General features: G+C 40.7%; 1 protein-coding gene across 3 annotated transcripts in view; it reads right to left on the bottom strand.

Annotated features, from left to right (window-relative positions):
* The window catches only part of LOC129828741 (insulin-like growth factor 2 mRNA-binding protein 1), a 57362-nt gene extending 38759 nt beyond the window's left edge, over positions 1–18603 (bottom strand). For all 3 annotated transcript variants that reach the window (XM_055889915.1, XM_055889923.1, XM_055889932.1), the window contains exons 1-2: positions 17850–18603; positions 16556–16616 (exon numbers count right to left, since the gene is read on the bottom strand). In XM_055889915.1, the coding sequence (XP_055745890.1) occupies positions 16556–16616; positions 17850–18024 (236 nt within the window). In that variant the 5' untranslated portion in view covers positions 18025–18603. The remainder of the gene's footprint in view (positions 1–16555; positions 16617–17849) is intronic.
* Positions 18604–19484: the final 881 nt, after the last annotated feature.

Genomic DNA, 19484 nt, shown 5'->3' with positions numbered 1-19484 from the left:
AAGTACACGTTGTGTTAAGTGACATTCAATTGCTCAGAGTTTGGTTATCCAGCACTACAACATATATTGTTTTCTATTTTCAAAAACATCATTTTCGTTTCTAAATTCTTCAACCACAAAGTTCTATGCCATTAACACCATCCTCTTTAGTTAACTAAAAACGTGGTCCAACCAGAAGCCTTCTGGGAGATCCACTTCAGAAGAATAGAGAAGCTATTCTCCCCATTTACCTTCAAAAAGGTAAATAAGTATTTTGACTAAATAAGATGTTCCAACTTTTGAGAATTTAGAGTCCTTGAACAAAATCGGGAACACTTCAAAAGTAACAAAGTGTGAGGTAATCATTCATTACAATGCTCATGTATAGATCTCTGTTTCCCCCAGTCACATAAACAGATTAACAAAAATAAACGCTTAAAACCTTCCTCTAAAAACATCTACCAAAATATCCATATTAATCAATATGACCACAAACAGTTTTCAAAACCTTGCTAAAAGTAACAAGCATCTCCAACTTCAAAGTTCACTTTGAGAGAGAAAGAGCGCGAGAGAAAGAGAGCTACGATGTACTTGTGTTTCAAAGACAAGAGGGTGGTTTCTTCCTCGGAGAGTGTGACGTCAGCTTTGACTTTGTTTTGAATCAATGAACCCCAAGGACCTATACAACGTCCAGAATGTGGGGGCTAGTCCACTCTATATCCAACTGACTCCTAGGAGCAGCCACGGCATCCCTCCCTTCCTCTGGTTTGTTCCCTTCTCATGTGTAACTTCCAACACACAGCACAACGCCAGGGCTGCTGCCCCAAACATTGATTGAGGAACGTCGGGTAATGATCATTGCTGATCAACATGGCAAAGATATTTGGGCTCTATATTCTAATAAAAAACGGTTTTAAGACACACTAGATGCTCAACTCTGTTAACCATGTGTTATGTTTGGTACAGTCCACAGAAATAACAAGAGCTAAAAGGAATACAACTAAATTAGTTATAAACTAGATGACAAATAACATTTCTGTCAAGCATTTTGCTCAATACTTGAACATTGAAGCAAGGACCCACTTCATCATAATTCCATTGCATGGTTTCAGGTAGATTGCAATATTTATTTTTCACATTTACTTGAGGTATCAGAAGTTATTCTAAGAAATGAGCAAACTGCAGGGGTTCTCTGTACATGTGTGTTCTATGAACATTCAACAAATCTATCAAATTCTCAGACTCAAAATATTAATATTCACACATTTTAGTCATTCAGCAGACGCTCTTATCCAGAACGACTTGCATTTAGTGCATTCATCTGAAGATAGCTAGGTGAGACAACCACAAATCACAGTCGTAGTAAGTACATTTTCCCTCCATAAAGTAGCTATTAGCAAAGTCTTGTAACAGAAGTATTACTAGAGGTGAAGAGGAATTGAAACACATTTAAACTCACTATGCAGAGATCAATCAACACCTTGGTTAACAAACAGGTAACTGACAAAATAAAGGAAACACCAACATAAAGTGTTTTAATAGGGCGTTGGGCCACCACAAGTTGCCAGAACAGCTTCAATGTGCCTTGGCATAGATTCTACAAGTGTCTTGAACTCTATTGGAGTGATGTGACACCATTCTTCCACAAGAAATTCCATAATTTGGTGTTTTGTTGATTGTGGTGGAAAACGCTGTCTCAGTTGCCGCGCCAGAACCTCCCATAAGTGTTCAATTGGGTTGAGATCTGGTGACTAAGACGGCTACGGCATATGGTTTACATCGTTTCCATGCTCATCAAACCATTGTCACCACTCGTGCCTTGTGGATGGGGGCATTGTCCATCCTGGAAGAAGCCACTTCCATCAGGATAGAAGTGCTTCACCATAGGTTGAAGGTGATCACTCAGAATGGCTGTGTATTTAATTGGTGTTTACCTTTCCCTCTAAGGGGATGAGAGGACCTCAACCATGCCAGGAAAATGCACCCCACACCATAACAGAGCCGCCAGAAACCTCATTTACTCAAGTGTTTCCATTATTTTGGCAGTTATCTGTATATGGATAATGAAGACAAGGATAAAATGTTGACCCAATGGCATCCCAACATGCTAGTCATTTTAATTAGACCTGACCCTTAACTAAAAACCGCACAAAAACACGTTTTATTCATAACATCGGTCAGAGTGTGTTCAACCTCATCCTTTTCGTGTGAGACTGAAATGACACCTGCAACCACAACTGGGGAGGAAAAATACAGTTGTGCATTCTCAAATAACAAAGCAACCATGCACGTTTGCTTTTGTATGTTTGCTGGACAAAAAATAATATCAACATGATACATATTTCAATAGATTTAGATCTCATCGCTCCTCGATCTATGTGCGCAGCAACTCAGCGAATAATCTTAATCCAGAAATCCAACACCACACTCACATCCATGTGAGCATGTGTCCTGGTGTGACATGGCACACACTCCCAGTATGATGAAGTGACTAGTATGAGGGGGAGAGGTATGAGGTGGGGGAAGGGGGTTGAGTAAGGGTGTAGGTTTGTAAGCCGCCCTCGCTCCCTCTGCCTTGTAGTGTGTGTGTGTGTGAAAGGGGATAGCATGGCCATACCAGCACATGCCTGTTTGGCAGACATGTGACCTGGAGGCTCCATTTTAACTGATTCAGAGTCAGAGCTGTGAGACTGAGGGAAAGAGCGAGAAAGCGAAAGAGCGAGAAGGAGCGAGAAGGAGTGATAGAGGGGAGAAAAATGGAGGGGAGAAAATGGGTCTTCACTTTGCTTTGTAAGGCCTCATAAGAGAACAATAATAATAAAATACTTACATATCATTTGACACACCCACTTCTTACCACCTTATATCAAGATGTGAATTGCAGCAGAGACATGTCTACACTTATCTTCCTACATCTAAAGTAATCATGCTCAATGATATTAGATGATTTCTATCTTTTTCCATTGATGTTGACCTCTAATTATACACATTTTAAAGCTTGACATGGGCAATTTTTTAATATATATTTTGTATTTCCTTAATACTGCAGTGGGCTAAATCAGGGTCACACAGAGTGTTTCTTGGTAGTCTTAAACAAATCTACTTTGAAACAAAAGTATACACCTCACACACATGGTTATGGGCTTTAAAAAAGGAAGACGACACCTACCTGTACAATTTCAGATATACAGTCTTGAAATGTATAACATTTTGAGTTTGCATCCCACTATTACACTTTATATACATCACAGAAGACTGAAATATAACAAAACCGTTTGACATGGAAACACCAGATTTTCTGAGGTTTCAAAAAATATATGTTTATTCATTCTGATGTTATGAAAAACATTAATAACATTCCACCCATGAGGCAACTAGGTCGTTTGACTGCAGGAAAGGGGAAAAAACCCTCAAACTGTCACCAAGGTCAATGGTAAGGGAAACCCCATTAACACATCACTGTTAACAAATATTAAGCCATCCTTTCATGTGCCTCAGATACAACACAACCTTATTAACTATATGGGAAGGTTTACATGAAGTAGTCCCTCAGTAACTATTTTGGAAAATGGTGATGACTTCAGGGCACTGATAGAGCATGGCACTACCAAGAGTGTTGACCCGTGAAGGACAGAGCTATTTGGGCACTAAGACATACTTTAAATACAGACAAATGACCTGTAAACCTACACTCTGTTCAGTCACAATTATTTTCATTGTCTCAATAATCGATTGGTCATTTTGGATGTCTAAGATAACACTGCTTTCTCACCTGTGATGCAACAAAATAATTAGTTTATTATAATTAGTTTCGTTTATTAAGGTTCAGTAACACTTTTATGTGTGATGTCATATTACATACTTTAAAGACATATTTTCTTTCCCAATTCAATACTATGAAAAATGTCATTAAGATTTAATTCAGTCATTTGAAGACAGTTTTCAAAAAGTCTTAACAACTTGTCCATTGAGGCCGAACATGTTTACAGCGTTAGATAATTATTTATATGAAAACAATATTTCATAAATCAGTAGTTATTCATTACAAAAATGTAAACATTCTGATTAGCATCCAAGAACCCCACCCTAAGTTAATATAAGAACATAATACAATTATAAATCTTTGGCCCACACAACTCCACAATCCTTAGATCATGCTGCTACTGCGACTACCACGAATCCCATAACATCCCGTTCCCACTTCAAACTGTCTTCTCAGACAGAAACACTGCAGACAGTCTTTCAATAACTTCATTGAGCTTTTTGAAATGTATTTTGAAAATGGAACTAATGCTCAACAGTCCATTAACATAGGGAAAAACAACAGCATAGAAAGCAACTTGCCAAAGAGCATGCTGTCTACAACAGTTGTATCTTTCTCAGAGCTTTAATGACCTTGTACAGTACAGACAATATGTGCACTGGAATTGCATCTACGCTTTCCACACCTGGGATCTGCACTCACATCTGGGTTACCACTCATGAAACAGGATTTGGATGTTGAAGACATTCAAACGATTCTTCTTTTTTTTCTTTTTTTTTTTATGTATAGAAATTGGCAGACAATTTAGAGGTCAGCTACTTTGGAACCCCTGGACTAAAAATTACTGAGAAGTGGGCCAAGGATTTCTGAAGACAAGCAAGAAATACCCTCTCTCTCCCCATCGAGACCTTCCACATTCCGGCACTTTTGGGTGCCAAGCCCCACTGTGACACTCACAGAAAGGAGGTGGGAGCACAGTTGGAAAATCCACATGAGACACAACACCTCTTAAAGCAGAGCAGAACAGCAAAGGGGACTGACTGGGGAAGCTCCGCCCACTAGGCTCTCTGCTCATTGGTGTCCAAGTGTACAGGGAGCACTCTGGAACAAAATGGCTGCCCTGGGTGATCAAACAGGTGGATGATGAAGCACATTCATGACAAACAACATTTGGGTCCTTGATGAGAAGAGGTGATTAAATGCAACAGAGCTGGTGAAAAGTGACTTGTTTACTGCTGTGAACTAAATCTAAAGAGAGAAAGACTTGAAACTACACAAATTGTCAACATCTTTGGCTATGAAATGAGTAATCAACATCTTGGCATTTAATATTTATCCATTCAAAATGTGCAAACACATTCAAATGTATTTGTGAACTGATGAATGTATACTCAAAAAATTCCACAAATAGTCAATATCAGAATAGCCACTTTGAAAGGAATAATCAACATCTTGGCATACAACATCTATCCATTCAAATTGTGAAGTAATGCATGTTCAATTTCAACTGTTCAATAAATGAAGAGCAAAGTTTTGAGAAAATAAATGCTGTGATTTCATTGAAACTTCCAAGAGAAACAAGCGTTTCTGTCTACAACATGGGTCATGAACCAAATGTGAATTACATGTGAAGAATATTCAGCAATTTTTTGATGATGCCTAAATGTAACTACATTAAAACTCTGCAGCACTATATATTATATCACATAAAGTGGTAATAACATGGCAATAACAGTATTTTAACAAGATGTTAGTTTCTCCCAATGAAAACATTACTTCAATATCCTTTGATTTAATAAATAGACAACTGAAATAAAGATAAACCAGTCACACCTTTATAAAAATTGATCCCTTGGAATTTTCACACAGTGAAATGAAACAAGACATTTAGCAGTGGGATGTAGCTTATGATTGTCTATCACCCGTTTGTTCTAACGTCCTTCAATTTTCAATGAATCGATATAGAGGGGATAGCAGTTGTCACCAGTCATTTACTGTGACACTCTGGTCTTGCCTATTGACCCACTGTGGATTGACTGTGGCTAAAGGTGCTGAGAGATGCAATGTACTGTACGCCATCTAGAGCTGCAGCCCGGAGGCTTATCTTAGCTTCTTTTGGGTTTGCAGATGCAGAATACAGAGGCTCTGTCCTGTTCCCTATGGCCTTGCTTTTCCATATCAACTCGGAAGGATACAAAGGAACAGGCGTGATAGACATAGCACTGATAGACAATTTCATAACAAGCCATAACAAGGCAACGAGACAAGCTTGCCTGCATTGAGTATGGAAATCCAACAAAGTCAAGGAGAAATCCAATAAGGACGTTTGACCTCTTGACGGATTCAATTTGAGGAGTCAAACTCGTAAAATGAAGAAGATCACACAAGACGCACACCTATGATGTTATTCATCTTTAACTTTCGCGCCCATTTAGAGGGGAGATGATATTCAGTGTAAAAGGAGATTTTCTCCTTGAATACCTTTTTTCAGTTCGGCCATTTGGCAGACACTCTTATCCAGAGAGACTTATAGTCAGTGCATTCAACTAGGTTAGACAACCACATATGGGTCTTTCCACAGACCACAGCAAACGTACTGATAGTGTAATACATTTTAATACAAAGGTACTAAATACGAGGATGTCAGTTGGATCTAGCTATTACTGTGTAAGGTTAACTTATTTACAAAAAGCTGCATCATATTGGAGCAGAAGCTATATGTGACAACTTAAAGAGGGAACATATCCCTGCCTCAATAGTTTATATGATAGAAAGACTATTTCAGAAAATGTGCCTTTGACATAATACCCATGGTACACATATTTCCTGTGGAAATCAGTCAACTTCAGGTTTGTAAAGATGCACATGGATAGCAAGAGAGGGACTTTAATTACACAGAATAACTGCCACAAGAACCACTGACATAAAAAACACTATAGCCCCTTGATCTTACATTTCTCTCATTGCAAAATATATGTTTAAGAATTTAGTTCTAAGAGGCACTGCCCCTTCATGCACACACACCCCTCCCATCCTCCGGTTTGCCCCAGGCGGAAACTTTGGGAGTGTTTACTGTGTTCCTCACCCAACCGAGCCTCCAGAGAGGCCGGTTCACAAGGCACACAAAGAGAGGTCAGGGGTGAGGGGGCGGGAGGCCCCTAACACAGGGAAGTGCTTTTTTTTGGGGGGGGGGGGGTGAAGACGTTCTGCTAGACTGAGCGAGGCTGAAGACTTTGTATTCCAGGAACAGTGAGGTGAGTAAGTAAACATCAGCTGACTGTGTGACCCAGAGTAAATAGAAGTGATAAATAAAAACAAATTAACAAATGCCCCTTAATCGTGCAACCTCTTCAGACAGGCCAGACATCACAAAAGGGCCACATACCTTCAGTTCTACTCCATTCATAAATGTTCTAAATGGCATTTATTTAACCCTACGTTGATGTTTTTATTCAAACCAAATTGAACAGTCCGTAAAATATCATAAAGGAGAGAAAAGGACCGGATTTAACTTAACAAAGTACTTTAAAGTGTATGGTCACAACCTAAAGCATGAATCAGACTGCCGAAAGAATTGTATCACTGTGGGAGCCCTTTCCTTCTCTTGCTAGGACAAAACTGGTAACTGCTTCGTGCCGACCCGGTAGCAACAAACCTGACGTTTCTACTTGTAGAATCGCAATTCTCGTCAGTGGCCAACAAGTTGACTTTGAGTCAATCAGAGAGCACAAACCCCCACGTGAGGAAGCCAACAGGAGTGACAACAAAAAGGGAAAAAGAGGGCAATTTACATCCACAGTTAAATGTTATGAGCAAGTCACACTTCATATGCAATGTAGGCTATGGGATGGTAACGAGCGAATTGCACAGATACAATGCACACAAAACTAAATAATTCCTCCAAGCTAGATAACTAATATTGACACTATAATTAAATTACAATGGATTTGTTTACATGAAACAGCTGCCTGTGTTAGCTGCCGAGATAGGGCAGACTCCTTACCTAGCTAGCTAGCTAGCTAGCTATGCTGTGCTAGCTAGAGAATATGTTAACGTTAGCTAGCTAAATATTTGGCTATGGGCTGGCACTGCCAGTAGGGGGTAATGGAGAGTTAATGAAATAGTTTCTTCGTCATCATGTTAGGTTGTTATCTAGCTGTGGCCATCTGGCCAGTATCAACTATGGCTTTCTACAAACTAGCAACATTATCGCAGCTTGCTATATAGCTAGATAACATTGGAATCTAGACCATAAAATAAGCTACACACGCGGACCTGTATTGCCAAACAACGCTACTGTCACCTTCTGGTTTGGAGTATTTTAACAAGACTGAGTGGCTGATGACTTCAAGGTCTTTGCTGGGTAAACACAAACGTGACCATATTCAGAGGTGTATATTCAAATGTTCTTAGGAAACTGTATTTAACTTTCATAATGAAGCTAGAGAAAGTTCAATAAAAAATGTATATCTTAGATCATTTTGAAACATTGTACCGTTCACATTTTACAATGCAAACGAATTCCACCTTGGTTCATTATCATCTAATTGTTTAGATTTTCTTTAATTATTTCGCAATAACCCATCTATTAGTCCTTGCAAAAATATATTTAAAAAATGCATCATAAACGCCAACCCAATTTGTTATTAGAGTTAAGCTGTGCATTTTGTGCTGATCTGCCCCGTCAAGTGCCATTTCTATCCAGCTGTTTGGTGCAGAGCCACCCCTGGAGAAATACACTCTCAAGGAGGCTTCTTCTGGGTAACGTGCCCTTGGATGGGTGGGATGGAGTGGAGTGGGACGGTGAGGCGAGCCTCCGTCTGTCCACACAGGGACAGCTCAACTCTACCCCGGGGCCTCCCTGCTGTGTGTGTGTGTGTCCTCGCATGCTTCAAGATGGCCACCATTGTTCCTGTACACAAGAAGGCAAAGACAACTGAACTAAATTACTTCTGTCATCATGAAGTGCTTTGAGAGACTAGTCAAGGATCATATCACCTCCACCTTACCGGCCACCCTAGACCCACTTCAGTTTGCATAACGCCCCAACAGGTCCACAAACGATGCAATCGCCATCACACTGCGCACTGCCCTATCCCATCTGGACAAGAGGAATACCTATGTAAGAATGCTGTTCATTGACTACAGCTCAGCATTCAACACGATAATACCCTCAAAGCAATTGGTTCCTGGACTTTCTGACGGGCCGCCCCAGGTGGTGAAGTTAGAAAACAACATCTTCACTTCGCTGATCCTCAACCCTGGGGCCCCACAAGGGTGCGTGCTCAGCCCCCTCCTGTACTCCCTGTTCACCCATGACTGCGTGGCCATGTACGCCTCCAACTCAATCATCACGTTTGCAGACGACACAACAGTAGTGGGCTTGATTACCAACAACGACGAGACGGCCTACAGGGAGGAGGTGAGGGCACTCGGAGTGTGGTGTTAGAAAAACAACCTCTCACTCAACGTCAACAAAACAAAGGAGATGATTGTGGACTTCAGGAAACAGCAGAGGTAGCATCCCAGTATCCACATCGAAGGGACAGCAGTGGAGAAGGTGGAAAGACAAACTGAAAGGGTCCACCCACACAGACAGTGTGGTGAAGATGGCGCAAGAGCGCCTCTTCAACCTCAGTAGGCTGAAGAAATGTGGCTTATCAGCCAAAACCCTGACAAACTTTTACAGATGCACAATTGAAAGCATCCTGTCGGGCTGTATCACAGCCTGGTACGACAACTGCACCGCCCACAACCGTAAGGCTCTCCAGAGGGTAGTGAGGTCTGCACAATGCATCACCGGGGGCAAACTACCTGCCCTCCAGGACATCTACAGCACCCGATGTCACAGGAAGGCCAAAAAGATCATCAATGACAACAACCACCCGAGCCACTGCCTGTTCACACCGCTACCACCCAGAAGGCGAGGTCAGTACAGGTGCATCAAATCTGGGACCGAGAGACTGAAAAACAGCTTCTATCTCAAGGCCATCAGACTGCTAAACAGCAATCACTAACCCAGAGAGGCTGCTGCCTACATTGAGACCCAATCACTGGCCACTTTAATAAATGGATCACTAGTCACTTTAAACAATGCCTCTTTAAATAATGCCACTTTAATAATGTTTGCAAATCTTACATTACTCATATCATATGTATATACTGTATTTTATACCATCTATTGCACCTTGCCTATGCTGCTCGGCCATCGCTCATCCATATATTTATATGTACAGTCACCCCTTTAGATTTGTGTATATTAGGTAGAGCTTGGGGAATTGTTCGATTACTTGTTAGATATTACTGCACCGTCGGAACTAGAAGCACAAGCATTTTGCTGCACTCGCATTAACATCTGCTAACCATGTGTATGTGAACAATACATTTTGATTTGATTTGTGTAGGTGGGAAGGGTTGGTTTCCCTTGCATTTCAGTTGCAGCTCGGAAAATCCTGACTCTCACACATGGAGACAAATCCATTCGGCTGCACATTGATCCCAGCCGAACGGATCGCTCCTTTCCCTGCTCCACCGCCATATAGGCTCTCCCATTCAACACAAAACCCAAAGATCTCCTCTTTTATTCTGTCTTCTCCCCCTGCCTTTCTTTCTTTTCACCCATGGCTTCTTCCAGGTCAACAGTTCACATTTTTACCTAAATTTATGGGACACGTTGCCAATCCCCCTGCGTTTTTCCCACAGCAGCCATGGTTGGTTGATGTGTGTGTGTTGGGAGGGGGACAGGGTTGGGGTGGATTTCGAGGTTAGTGGTGTCCATGGCAAGTCCAAAGCTGTGAGAAGATCTGAAGGGAGTGGGACTCAGCCCCTTTAAAAACAGGACAGATGGTCCAAACCAGAGAGGGGGAAGAAGGCACATTAGCAAGGGGTTGGCGGTTTCTTAAAGAGACGGTGCACATTTCCCCCCCAGCTAACCCCCTCCAACAGATTCCCTTCCCTCTCTCCAATCCATACACACAGAAATGGACACGTCTCTCTCGCCATCTCCACAACCCACACAACCCCCCATTAGATTTTCTTTCCTTCTGAAAGCCCATAAGGAAGTCCTTCCATGCAGCGCCCCTGCCTCTCCTCCCTCCACTATATTCCGCCACTGAATCCCCGGAAAGAGAGAGAGCAGCTAATCATATGACCCTGTAGAGGAGCGTGCGTGCATGTATGCGACAGCTCTCTTTCTTTCTCTCTTTTGGTCTCGCTTTCTCTCATTCACTCACTCACTCAGCCGCTCGCACTCACACTCTTTCTCTCATTCACTCACTCACTCAGCCGCTCGCACTCACACTCTTTCTCTCATTCTGCCTGGCTGGCAAAAAGTTATGTATCAGGAATGTAATAGAGAGCAGAACATGCCTTTCTGCTGTGGGTGTGTGAGAGGTCGGGTGTGTGTGTGCCAGCTGTGAGTGGATGTGTGTGTGTGAGAAAGAGCGAGGGAGAAGGAGAGGGAGGGAGCGAGGGACTGCCTTTTTGTGTGCTGCAGCGTCAACGGCCTCTCGGCGCTGCACACAGGTGTTCCAGCCAGCTGATTGGTCGCACCCCCTCTCTCACAACGCCCCCTCCCTCGCATTGCCTTTGGTAGTACAACAATCATGAGAAGAAGAAACTGAGTTTGCTGGCTGCTAGCTTGAGACAGGCAATGGGAGCAATACTACAGCACTACTACGTGTTTGATTGATGCAGATCAAGGACTTTTCATATGTGCCACATATTTCAAGGAAGTTTGTTTGCAACGCGGGAAAGAAAAAAAAAACAATAGGACCTGTTTTGCGTACACATTTTGACTCATTCTTTCGATGTACTTTTCAAAGTAATTTGTGAAACTTTATTTGAATAATCATATACTGGGCTTTTCCCTCATGATAAAATCACCCGTGTAACCTTTTTTCGCCCATTTAACCCTCTATATAACAACAAAGAGCACCACCGTACTTTAAAACTGTAAATATGCAAATATGTTTATTGCAATAAATAAGAGGACGAACAAACTAATACAATCAGTTCAAATTCTATAAAACAATGAGGACAACATATTTTCTGCACATAAGCGCAACAGTAACATAAAGCCATACTGGATGGATAGGAGACAAATGGGAGGATAATTACAAAACAGTTCATATATATTTACAGTAATGAATGCAATCAGGAGTACAGAGGGCATGTTTTATTTTCACTAAGCACTCCTGCAACTACTCTGCCCCCCAAATACAGATGTGCCCAGGGCATTCAATAGCCAATCCCTGCATCCCACTGGGCATAGACAAGTGGCCTGAAGGCCTGCAAACACTGGTTGTGATGTCACAATAGGAAGCCAACCTTTCTTTTTTCATTTCAGGTTCTCTCAGGGTGGTGTTGAGTGATAGTAGGGGGGGGGGGGGTAGTAGTAGGCTATTGTAGCTTTTTTTTTTTTTTTTACCAGCACCTGGCATTTAGGAGGGGGTCTGGAACTTCCCTTTGTTTCAACATCTCTCAGAAGTGTAGGCACATCAAAATAGGCCCAACACGGCATTGCAAATGGCCATGCTCGAGCTAACGTAGCATTCCTCATTAAGCTTAAATCAGTGAAGCAGGGCCACGGGTTTGTGTGCAAGTGTGAGTGGAGGAGGTGTGGTACACACAAAAGCTGTACACACCAACACACATATATTAAAAGAGTAGTTCACTATTTTACAACTTGATGTTAGATGGTTGCTCACCCTGAAAGTAGGCTATGGGCCAAGAGAAACTGTAATCCAGGGTTCCGTTTTCTTTAAACAGCCACCCCAAACTTCAGCTACCCTTAGCCACTCCGGAATCGACCCTACTATCATTTACATTTACATTTAAGTCATTTAGCAGACGCTCTTATCCAGAGCGACTTACAAATTGGTGCATTCACCTTATGATATCCTGGCATAGCAAAGAACAATGCTCTACCAACTGAGCTACAGAGGACCATGTGAGTATGTTTTTAAAAAGTATTTCCAAATCACCTGAAATCAGTTCAAATCAACTCCATATTTGGTTTGATGTCCCTTAAAGGTGATTTGGCCATTTAGAAAATGCTCACATGCTCCCATCCCTTCCATTGATTGTTAGCTTGTGGTGGCTAAAGTTAGCTGAAGTTTGGATTACAGTTTCTCCTGGCCCATAGACTAATTTCAGGGCATGGAAGCATCTAACATCAAGTTGTAAAATAGTGAACTACTCTTTTAAATCTGAAAATTCACACAAAAAAACATAATGTTCCAAAATTACTTTTTAGAGTTGTGGCAAGCCATGCCAAAAATAAATACCATTTAACGTTTTGTGTGACCTGACCAAATTCCCATAGAAATGTGAGTAACAGATCTTTCATTCTCATTGAAAGCAAGTCTAATGAGTGGTAGATCTGTTCTATGTGCATTATTTACATGCTTCCCGTTCTTAAGTTTCATTTTTTGGTCTTTTTCTTTCGGTTTTGTACACCATCTTCAAACAGCTGAAAATAAAATATTTTGGTTATTAATCATATATTTCATAGCGGTTTAGATGGTACAATGATTCTCTACACTTGCTTGTTTTGTCACATAAACTGAAATCAAGCTAACTATTATAATTGTAGCAACCAGGAAACGGTGGAGCAATTTCTACATATTGCACCTTTAACTTTCTCATCTCAAACAAAGTCTCCCATTTTTTCTCAAAACATCAGACACAAACTAGGAGTTGTCACAACAGCTTAATTCTAATAGTAAGTAAGCGTTTCACTGTTAGTCTACACCTAATGTTTACGAAGCATGTGACAAATAACATTTTATTTTGTAGTACATTTCAATGCCCAGGGCCACATCAACAGATTACTTGCAGGGGAGGGGGTTCCCTCCCTGCATACATTTCTAATTTATAGTGTATGCACTTATGTCAGGAGGGACAGAGTTATGTCTGAAGATCCTTCCTCTATCACCCCTCCCCCTCTCACCTTTCTCTCTCTCTCTCTGACACACAACCACAACTCTACATCGTACACTAGGTTCTACTTCACTCACAGGCTTAAGCCCACCTCAATACTTAGGACGCTGCAGAAAGGACACAACTTGTGAAGATATATATATATGTTAATCAACAAGACTGGCAACATAAGCCAATACAAAGAAACAATTATAAATACACAATATAGTTTGAATATTGGAGTCGCCTGATTTAAGCACTAGTATGCAGAAATCAAACGAGATCAAGATAATATGCTGAAGTGATTTTAAATAGCCTATAGTGAGTAGCATGTAGAATAGATATTTGTCAAAATGAGTTATTTTACAGTGGGCTAAATAAAATGGAACAATGGGTTGGTGTTGCACTCCAGTCACATGGTTTCTCAAGGAGAGGAATGAGCCAAAGGAGCAGAGTTTGAACCATTGTCTAATACCTCATAAAATGACCACTTTCTTCAAATGAACATTTTTTTTCATTAAAGCCCCTATGCCTGGGCTTCTCGTCAAAAATCAAATGAGGCATTGTGTAGCATGTTCCTTGGAAATCTAGAACACACAACTCAGAACAGGCTACTATGGTAGCGTTTGCAGAATTCCCAAATAATTGATAGGACTACAATTTATATGTTCAGGTGACAATGACAGAACTCTAAAAATGTATTCACGTGAATTTAAAATCCTAACGCTGGTTTTAACAGAATTTGGCCACCGATAGTTGAGTTGTTGCGGCCATTTTGAGTGTCAGCAAGATATTAGGCCTAGTCGAAATATTAATTTATAGCCTATGTTTAACTTCATGGTAAAGGCTATAAAGGCCCAAGATCAACAGAAAACAAAACTTAAACAGCTTTGCTACATTAATAGAGAGGAGTGCGTGCTTTGCAGCAGTGAATGAACGAAAGAAAGAACACCCTTTGCCATTCATGATGAGACTCGCCATTTTTCCCACTCGAGTGACGTTGGATGAGTTCTCTCAGTGGGGGCGACCACGTGTTGTGTATCACCAAAGGTAGGCCTATCCGGTTCAAATCAAACCAATCAAATTGTAATGGTCACATGCACATGGCTAGCAGATGATATTGCGAGTGTAACGAAATGCTAATGATTCTAGATCCAACAGTGCAGCAGTATCTTAACAGGTAATATCTAACAGTTGTGAAATATAGGCTATTCCATGGGCGAAAACTATATTTCTCTATGCCATTGAAGGTTGAACATATAGCCTCGTTCAAATTACCCAGAGGCCTATGCATATCCGTGCATTTGTTATTCAGACAAAGGTTGTAAAAAGCCTATATGCATTAATTATAGTTATAATTGTTGGTCCCATACAGGCATAGAATCCACCAATGAATGGCACTTGAATGGTAGGCTATAACACATATTTCTATTATTATTGCAATACAGCCACGACTTTTCCTTGTCATGGCTACGGTCTATTACAGACTTGAATGTAGTCTATATGTTTACATCAGCCTACATACATACCACTTTTACAGATAGGGCATAACATATGTTTGAATATATTTAGTAAGTCAAAATAAATTGCATTTGATTACACGTTTTCTTGAAAAAAGGCTGGTAAAAAAAGAAGGTATGTCTACACCTGAATTAAAAACTCGTAGCCTAACCTCAAACTGTTACACCCTCATCTTAAACCCGTACTTTCGTAGACGAATAATTTCACATAACCTACATGTGTTAAAAGGTTAATGGTAATGAATATTTTTCAAAACTATTTTTAACTACGCTGAAATTTAGTAATATTTTTAACTGGGTCAACTGTAATGTAGGGAGGGCTCAATGTCCCCATTTTGATATAGCATGTATATAGACAGGATAAATATCCTAGGCTACTCAAATTATTTTTGACGAACTGTCCATTGAATTGATGTGAGTATTGCATTACATTTCAGCACAATATGTGTTTACTGCCATACACATACACGTCTGTTTAATGACAAAATACGAATTAGACCAGAGCAAGAATAGGCATAGCCTATGCATGCACATATAATCATTTATTTTCTACAGGCATACTTCATGATTAATGACCAGAAACAGTATTTTTCACATTTCTAACCCAGAGACCAAATTTATTGGAGATTCAACATTATAAAACAACGCACAGACAACAACAAAACAATGTTCGTGTGCAATTAAATCAAAAACGTAATCTAAAGGCTTCGCTCTTCATAATGAATAATCGCAATGCAACAAATTACTGAAGTTTCAGTAGTTGTCGTAACGTGATTTAAACACATTCGAATCCCACATATTGACATAGCAACTCGATTGTCACTAGGCTGTGCATGACAATATAGTGCCAACATACACAACGTAATCACGTACCTAATGCCACTAAAGTAGCTGTAAAAAGTAGCTATGGCCTACACATTTTTTATAAATAAATAATTCTGCACACAGGAAGGCCTAGGCCTATGACAAGGCCTTCCGGAGGTAAAATGAACATGAGCTATTTAAGTGATGACGTTGCAACCGATATTATCTTCACAGTGTCAAATAAGTGTCCCAGTAATTAATGAACAGCCATCATTTTCGTTTTAAGAGTAGCCTTTAGTGCAAACGTAGACAAGACTCGCGACACCACATACTCCACACATGAGTAGGCCACACCGTTTACAGCAATGTAATTAAAGAGTAGCCTAAATACAGAAACTTCATACAAATATTAGATTTGCGAGTCTTACTACTACATCCACACACCAGGCACATAACTCGACATCTAATGCGTGCATTAACTTAAATAGCAACATGTCCCTTCTGCAGCAGAATCCATACATTACCAGATGCAACAACTGAAGTGTTATTGGGGGAGGGTGCTAAATACCTTTGCTTCTTAGGGACAGAGTGTTCGACCTCAATATGTTTCCCATGGAGCTCCACTTTACCTGTAAAATAAATGTTTATGTTGAAAAAAAACGAGGCCATGTCCTCCATTCAGAGTGCAGATTGCATTTATTTGCCATATAGAAATAACATTTACCATGTGACTGAGTTGTGTGTTCCTTAATTGTGTCTTATGTTGTCTAATATGCACTAATACGTGTTCAAGATAAGTAGTTAGTGCCCAATAACGCAATAGGCCTGTCATTGAAATATGATGGGCAAGAAGTTACCCTCTTTGGCTCAAATGGAAACCCATTCAACAATTGCGTTGTCAATTAACTCCATCAACTCCTATATCACTTCCACACATTGTTGATCTTTTACAACTCATTCTTCCCAGTCCCTCGTGTCATATAGAGTACAACAGAACACGTATAGTCCATTTGAAAAGGACATTGTCAAACATTTATTAAAAGCTGAAGATGAACATTTGCGTGCCCTAGAGTTCTTACTGATCTATTTCAGGCTTAACACGCGAGCAGCATGGCGACCTTCGTGCTATATAGAACACACATCACATGCTACATATGTAGGACATCATGAAGATACATTTAAGGAAATCAAGCCCGTTCGTGACTTGTGAGAAGAACGGGAAAGTAATTTGGCAATGTAATGGTCAATGCAATCAAAGCCATTCATCTATGAAAGAATCGTGTCGATATATGCTTTTAAACTACACATACAACGCATTTTTATCTTAGCTATAGTGGCCTTTTCGCCAAAAGGGGGAGGTGTAAGATTTGATTCTACAGCTCTACGGAGTACACAGAACCTAGTCATACAAGGCACCAGAGAGCAAGGCTTCGGTAAGTACAATAAAAGCGTGTGGCCATAAGGCCGAAATATAGGCATTTGGCTATCATATCCAGGACAAAACTGCGCTTTAGTGTATGTAAATAGACTTAAAATAGAATACGATTCGAGATATCTTGATGTTCACATTCAAATAGGTAAATAGCCTATGTGATGGGCCCCCTCTCCCTGTAAAAGTTGAGTATCTTGTTGTTCGGCTAAGCACTTCATCAACCTCTTCTCGATTGTTATAGGCCTATGCAACATATTTGCTACGAAGTGTCTCTTAATTCTATCATGTCTTCTACTGGACAATTAGGATTGGGACCCGAGGGGGGAGTGGGCAAACCCTTATATATTTGAGCCTAGGTGGTTTCCCCATTGAATTAAATTACATAAAGGTACGACGCTATTGAAGTGATCATTTACGTTCAATTACTTACCGGAAAATGCTTCAATGGCTTTCATAGCCCATTGGTCGTCTGGACAATCAACAAACGCGTAGCCAGTTTTCATAAGAAACTGCCCAGAGTATGGAATCTTGTTGTCATCAAAGGTTTTAACCAAGTCCTCTGCAGTCACGTTTTCATTGAGATTTCCAATGTATAGCTTGTTCATGTTGAAAAATAGAGGTCCTCCAATTTAAATGAAAAAATCTGAGCAACAAAACTTTTTTTCTTTGAAAACGCAACGAGATAGATCTACCCAGGACGATCACAGGTTGAAAACACTTGCAAATGTCCACAAGCAGTAAAAGAAAACGAAATACATTTATTTTCAAAGGAAAACTAAAAGAAAAAGGAAAAAAAGTTTAACGTAATGGTAGTGTTGTAGTCTGATTAAGTCCAATATTGAAGTGGAGAAACCTTGACTGCAGCAACCCAAGCGAATGAATCGCACAATGTAGAATGGATCAATTTGAATTAATTTGATGGTGGTTATGGTGGAATAGTGGTAGAAGTATGGCGGGATCGGGAGAAATGTTTTCCTCTCTCTGCCCCTCAACCTCGAGTTGTACCCTGCACTGTCACAGATCCTTCTGCCTGGCGATGGCACCGCCTCTAAACCGACTCGAATTCACATTTTTTTTGTTTGCAAAGAGGAAACCACGTGGTATTGGAGTAGCTAGAGAAAGGGCCAGCCTCCTGGCCGCGTAGCTCACCAGATGAGTGTACGAAGCGAGCCTTCATGCTATGCCACCGTGCTGTGTGCGTATAGGCTTTATGCATACGTAGCCCACACATGCGCGAATGTGCTGGGCATGTCTGATGTCTGCTGAATATCAGTCACCGGGTGGGGATACTTCCTTCAAGATGCGGATGTGTGTTTTGTCCTTTAAAAATATATAAATCATTTGCAGATTTTTTGATAGGAACATAATGGATGACTATTGTGTCGGACGTGTGCGAGTTGTGGTCTACTTAGTTTAATATCAGCTCTTAGCTCATATACCATTTGGTCAAGACATTCTCTCCTCAACCCAGCTCTTGAAGTCCTCCCGCCTCTCCAATGAATATGCATTGTGAAAAAGAATTTGGTCGCCAGGAGGATGTTACATGAATGTAAAATCATGAACTTCAAGTCATTTTCGAAAGTCTCTAACAAAGGTTGTGACATGGGCAACGAGGCCAACAGCAGTCAAGCAAGATACATTGTAACAAACTGCCGAGCGTGGAAGGAAATTGTTACATTGTATCATTGTTTAGGTTCATTGTCTCACTCGTAACATTGTTGCATTCGCCTGAAACTAGAAGGCCTCGCTGGAGCAACGATTCCTTGGTTTGAGGTTATTCTTTGGCCATATAGCCAGCCTTACAAGTTTTCCGTTTTCATCATATTTCTGTATAGGGCTTCTAGGAAACTGACAGCTCGCTGCACATGGTGTACACTACTCTACCAGGCAAAATACGCCCAATCCCCTGATTTAATTTTCAAAATGGAGGATCCAGTGGTGCAGGCCCCAAAAGCGCAAAGGGCAGCTTTTCATTGGAAGGGGAAATGGCAGAGCTTCTGCTGCAGTCAGTGTGCACAGTGTGCTCCACCGAAAGTCGTGTACTTCATCATGAACAGTCACGAAC

This window comes from Salvelinus fontinalis, chromosome 2 (assembly GCF_029448725.1).
Source record: "Salvelinus fontinalis isolate EN_2023a chromosome 2, ASM2944872v1, whole genome shotgun sequence".
Lineage (NCBI taxonomy): Eukaryota > Metazoa > Chordata > Actinopteri > Salmoniformes > Salmonidae > Salvelinus > Salvelinus fontinalis.
The sequence above is the reverse complement of the archived record's forward strand: the minus strand, read 5'-3'. Positions and strand labels throughout refer to the sequence as shown.